At 48.1% G+C, this 6,000-nt stretch overlaps 1 protein-coding gene across 1 annotated transcript in view; it reads right to left on the bottom strand.

The window, feature by feature from the left end:
• Positions 1-399: 399 nt before the first annotated feature.
• Positions 400-6,000, bottom strand: part of LOC119448617 (retinal-specific phospholipid-transporting ATPase ABCA4-like) — a 49,238-nt gene continuing 43,637 nt past the window's right edge. The window contains exons 20-23 of the mRNA XM_037711848.2: positions 5,066-5,253; positions 4,368-4,541; positions 3,992-4,205; positions 400-597 (exon numbers count right to left, since the gene is read on the bottom strand). Of these exons, the coding sequence (XP_037567776.2) occupies positions 400-597; positions 3,992-4,205; positions 4,368-4,541; positions 5,066-5,253 (774 nt within the window). The remainder of the gene's footprint in view (positions 598-3,991; positions 4,206-4,367; positions 4,542-5,065; positions 5,254-6,000) is intronic.

The following is a 6,000-nucleotide window of genomic DNA, read 5'->3' as shown; positions in this document are numbered from 1 at the left end:
GTATATAGATAAATACCATGGAGGTATCACGTAACTAGTTTAGTTGAACTTCTAAATTCATTGCGTAATTATTACTACCTATGACGATATAAACACAAAAAAGCAGCGCCAGTATAGTCCCACTGAGACTGTGCTAATACAACGTTAGGCCGCCGTAATACCTAGCATTGCATATCGAAGACTTTAGTCTTCGTACACAACATAGTCAGTAATCCATTTCGAAAGCGGTTTCAAATTGTCCGTTAATCTATTCAGAGATGACTCGCGCTCTTATATTGTGGTTTATACATCCAGAGACACATTCGTCATCCGACAATTCCCGGCAGGGGCCGGCGCACTATCGCTCACTATCGCTTCAAATATTTGGCGGCCCATATGCCCTGAGCAAGCGAGCCGAGCTCAGTCCTCGTCCTTCGGCTCGAGCGCGGCCTCAGCTCGCGCCTTGCGCGCGAAGCTAACCAAGAGCTGCTCGAGGTTTGCGTCGGTGGCGATGACGTGCTCAAAGGTGAACGCCTTCCGCAGGGCAGCAACCTTCTGGAACAGCAGGCTCCAGGGAGGCCGCTCCACGAGGCGATACTCGGCGACTTTCTGCAGGCGCTGTGAAAATGCGTATACCGGGTGTTTTAATTTAACGTTAGTGCACTTACTAAAATATCGCCTGCGCTATTCAGCACGAATCTACTTATTGAGCTGCGATACTCGATGCCGTATGCATTACTTACACTGGAACTGAGTATACGCATAATCGACTAGTTAACAGAACTCCACTAATTAGCTTTTCAACTAGTTACTTTAGCGCAAGTATTGCAATACAGGAATTGGAGCCAGTAATATCACCGGGCACATCCACTTGGAACGATTTTTGAAACTAACACAAGTTCTTAGACAAGCGCAGTCAAACTTGCCGTAAAAATGCATTGTGTTTCATTTACTTTTAACAAAACGTCATTTTATCAACTGAAGCTCAAAATTTACTGGAACACCAATTAATTTCGACGCAAGCTTTGGGAACGCATACAAGGTCGATCCAAATAGGTCGCGAAGCTTCGGGAGAAAAGCGGTTCAGAACGAATTGTCACCGACATCAGCAAGGGTGGTTATTGGAGCAGCGACTGAAGCGCGACTATGTTTGGAAGGAATAGACACTGGGAAAGAAAAAAGCGTTTTTTAATTAAAGCTAGACGCAGTTAGATTCATTCCGCGAAAATAAAATTCCTAATCAATTTATATACGCATGGCGATAAAAGAAGAGATAACTCTATTTTACTTGATCATTATCAATAAATACCTTTCCTCAGCGCCCACCGTAAGAGCACCCATCGATAGCGGGGGGCGTTGACGCCGCTATCACTTGCAATGCAATGCAGCTCTTGGAGTGGGTGGAAACGCGCGCTCGCAAAGTTCACCTGTTACAATACGCCCCCCTCACATGTTGTACTTTGCTTGTCGACGTTTGTCTGAATTTGGTGACACGGGTAGTTTCATCATTGCTTAACCTGTGCAGTCAACTGTAGCGAGTTGCGACCGTCAGATACTTGTTTGCTTTTGTTGTTTTCGTGCGACAGCGCTGGCCGACGGGCTTGGCGTCCGACGAAAGGACCAGCAAACAAAGTATGTTCTGAGCAAGGGTGCGGTTTCGACACCCATACGGCTGAACTTTTCCTGCATCACTTTCCGAGCTGAAAGCTCGAAACGCCCATCACCTCGAATGGCGGGGCATTTGAATATACAGCTCTAATGGCAGGCCTGCTAAAACAAATTTCGCGCCTATGAGACCAAAATGACGTCACTTTTCTTTTATTGCGATAGCAATTATATGGACACTTCAACCGGATTTCTGCCGTCGCCGTCGTCGTCGCCGTCGCCGTCGCCGTGAGGTTCCCTATAGATAAAATCTTCGCCGCGCGCCGTATGCCCAAGCGGAAGCGTGCGGGGACGCGCGCTATCACGGAGAGCGAACGCACTCAATCACCCACGCGCAAGCAAGCAAGCGGGAATCCAGCGCCGGAGGGAGCGCGGGGTGGGGGGGCACACTTCTACTCTGCCAACATCCGCGCTCGTCGCTCGTCCGCACCGTCTCTTATCTCCACGCGGCTCTGACCTTTATGCGCCGTGCATTCGCCGCTCAGTTGCCGTTGAAGCGATAGACCACACGTACCTTCGCCCGCTGCGCGGCGTATGCGCTCGCTGCCAGCGTTTTGACAGTCGTTGGCTGCAGTCATTCCGTGTGATCTATTCATGTTTGTTTGTGCGCGCTCACACCACGCTTGTTCATTCAGTTAGTAATAGTCGGGCCACATTTTCCAACGCACGCTACACATGCAATGCTGCCCAGATCGGCAGTGCAGCACTACAGGTGTGTCCCTTCGTACGCGCTGCCCACGGTAAGCGCTTCTCATCAACACCACCGTTTCACACGCGCCTTCTCGTGGTCATCGAGTCTCTCTTCATGTCGGTCTACTTACGCCGCAGCACACCTGCTTACTTAATCAGCTCATGTTTACTACAATTCATATTGCTACCAAAGCCGCTCACCTTACTTCGTATGACATTGCTGTGTTGCTATCGCATTCATTGCTTCGCCCTTAGGGCGAAACTGTAACATTTTTTAACGGATATGACGTCACATTATTTTTTCTTCCGCCGGAAGTGTTCCCTCCTCACAGAGATGGCGCCAAGCCCCATGAACCGCCCATGAGGCGCCATGTTTTGAACATATGGGCTTCTATGGAAGCTTCGCTACCAGGTATACTTACCTTGACTCATATCTCGAAACTGGTGTCATGTTTACAATTCGTTCCAATGGGATATGAAGTCACCGGCTACATTTGGTAAATTGCAATATGTGGCATAAAGTACTTAGTTTGAAGTTAATTAGCAAGGTTTCGTTTATTAGTCAAATATTCAGTTTCATTCTTTATAGAAGTAATGTCTGACTCTGAGTGTAATCCCGTTCAAGAAAGAGAATTGCACTACATGTCACAGGCTATTTTGAAAAATTCTGTTAACGATAAGAATAAAACAACCCCTATATAGGATACGCATTGCCTACTTCTTTGGCACGCCGCACCCAAATATTACTCTCACCCTCCCTCCCCCAAATCACACACACAAAACAAACTGACCCGCAGTGGTTGCTGAGTCGCTATGGTGTAGGGCTGCTAACCACGAGGTCGCGGGATCAAATCCCGGCCACGGCCGCCGCGTTTTGATGGGGGCGAAATGCGAAAACACCCGTGTGCTTAGGATTTAGGTGCACGTTAAAGAACCCCAGGTGGTCCAAGTTATTCCGGAGTCCCCCACTACGGCATGCCTCAATATCAGATCATGGTTTTGGCACGAACAAACCCATAATTTAAACAAAAACTATGAGCAGAGAGAGAAATGAAGCCTACAGACAGCGACCGTAGCATTACGTATGTGCCGTTTAAAAAGAAATTCACGCTGAAACTACTCTGGGAGTTGTCTAAATAGGCGTAAGCCTTGTCCCACTTATTCATCTCCACGCAGCCCGGTGTGGTTATCTATGTTATGGAACTGGATCCCATCAGTATAAACGACAGCACTGCGGCGACACGAACTGCTGCGGAGAGCGGCGCAAGGTGAATTGATGAGGCAAGTAAACTACTGCAGGTGGCGGCGACAGGTGCGCTGACGACGTTCCAATTATTACAAGCCGGTATCGATCTTTAGTACCTTATCCATCCGCGTCGAACCGTTATCAACAGTGACCAGCCGTACTCCGGCGGGGGCTGCGTTTGGGTATTTCAGGATTCAGTGCAAATCGGTTTCATGGAAGTTTATTTCTTCATTACTGTAATCGGACTACGTAATACAACGTGTGTATTCCGTTGTTTCCTAGAAAGCGCATATCCGAGCGCAGTCATTTTTAAGGCGTGAGGAAACAAGATCTCGCTTAGAATACGCGTGCAAGTGACTACGTATCCTGCGCTACCACCTATCAGGGAACCTTGTTCATTCCAGCACTCACGTCCTGCGTATCCAAGCGTTTCGCTCCTGGGAACGCCTCAAAGACAGCCATGTCCACTTGCTGGGTGTCGACCGGCGAGTCGTCGGGCAACCTGAACTTAAGGGTGAGACCCCCGCCGAACTTCTGCCTGAGGTGGAGCAGGGGGCCGAGACAGGTCATCTGACCCTTGACCATGATGCCGATGCGGTCGCACGACACCTCGCACTCTTCCATGCTACGACATTGAGCCGACAGAAAAAAGCAAGACTTCTTTCATCAGCATTATCATCATCATCGTTGTCATCATCATCATCACGCTCAATTGCAGGCTGAAGTCATTGTTTTCAGGACAAGTTTAGGAAGCTTAATCAACGTTGTACGCGTGACTGCCACTCACTTATGCGACGTCAAGATGAAGGCGGTGTTGCTGGAATTCTTCAACTTGACCAGGGCCTTACGAATGTGGTTGCGTGAGACGACGTCGACGCCGGCGAAGGGCTCGTCCAAGAGGACGACTGGAGGGAAGCCCACCACTGCCACAGCGATGGACAGCTTGCGCTTGTTGCCCCCGCTGGCGAGCAGTTGGAAAATTAGGATTCTAAGGCATACCGATACTATACTTCCGGTAGCGTGGTCTTGAATTAATTCTGGAAATATGTTCCGCCTACTGCTGCTTTCGGACGGAATCTTCTTGTGCGATCTCACAAAATTGTTTGATAACTCTCACAGCATTTACAAAAATTCGGTGGTAAGGGTTTACGTTTTATCCTGTATTGATAAACAAGACGAGAAAACGAGAAGCAAAGGAGAACTCATTCTGCAGAGCTCTGTTTTCCGAACGAAAGTTGGAGATACGTTAATTTTCTTCAGCCACATAACTGGAAACACGATCTACGAGTCCAGATCTCTATTAATTAAGCGTTCTAGCTCGATTCGGACGCTTGCGTTCCGTGTGTCGAAGTATTGCAATAACCCGCTGGAAGAGCTCAAACTGTATCTCAAGTAGTGAGGCACACTTGGGCATAATTATTCCAGGGGAAACGAGGTCAGCTACTTAGCTATCTTACTGCGTGGCAGGGATAATACGTTTCCCACCTGTAGCACTCGCAGGGCTTGGCTGCATGCTCCGACAGGTCGACCATGGCAATAAGTTTGGGGACCATGGCCGCCAGCGGTCGATCCGGTACGCCGCGCAGTCGGCCGAACATGAACAGTGTCTCGAACGCATTTAACTTGCCGAGAAGTGCGTCGCTTTGCGGGCAGTAGCCGATGTGGCCTTGCCACTGCGTGAGCGGATACGAAGGCATATTACAAGGATACTGTACGCACAAGTAGCGAGAACTGGGCGAGTTGGAATGTGCTCATGATCTGTCAGTCCAACAACTAGACACCGACGAAAAGGAAGGTACGATCACAAGTGCTCCTGTGTACCTAGTGCCCTAAAGGGCAGTTTTTTTTACCCCTTAAGGAGGTAGTGGCACAACAAGGAAGGCACGGTGTCGGCGTTGGCAGGCTTCTCAACACTAAATTATCAGCATCATGCAGCACTGATGGGCTGCGTATCTATACATCGACTCTGCTGTATTTACAGGTGCCTAATGCGAATCTGGATTCTTTGTTACCGTCAGATGCCACTAGGTGCTACATGAAAAGCTCACTTTCGACTTAAGCTGGAGACGTAACACACTAAAGAAATGCATAATAAACATTCGATCATATAAAAAAAGGCATTTCAGCTGTTTCCTTTTCGATCGGCTCGTGTGGTCGATACTTGCACAACGTGCATTAGATAGCTCACAATTACCAATTTAAGCACAGTTTTATCTTATCTCTAGACTTCTATGTTTGTACTTTCACGTACCGAGGATGGCAGTTTATTTGATTCTTTGATAGTTCTCGGAAAGTCAGTATGCGTACGCATTAAGTGTCTCTATGGTAGTTGAACTGGTTTACAACTGGTAACTGGTACAACTGGTTATATACAAATATACAAGTTTGTATATTGTCGCCATATTAAATACAGCGGGGTA

Source organism: Dermacentor silvarum, chromosome 4 (genome assembly GCF_013339745.2).
Source record: "Dermacentor silvarum isolate Dsil-2018 chromosome 4, BIME_Dsil_1.4, whole genome shotgun sequence".
NCBI classification, from domain to species: Eukaryota; Metazoa; Arthropoda; class Arachnida; order Ixodida; family Ixodidae; genus Dermacentor; species Dermacentor silvarum.
The sequence above is the reverse complement of the archived record's forward strand: the minus strand, read 5'-3'. Positions and strand labels throughout refer to the sequence as shown.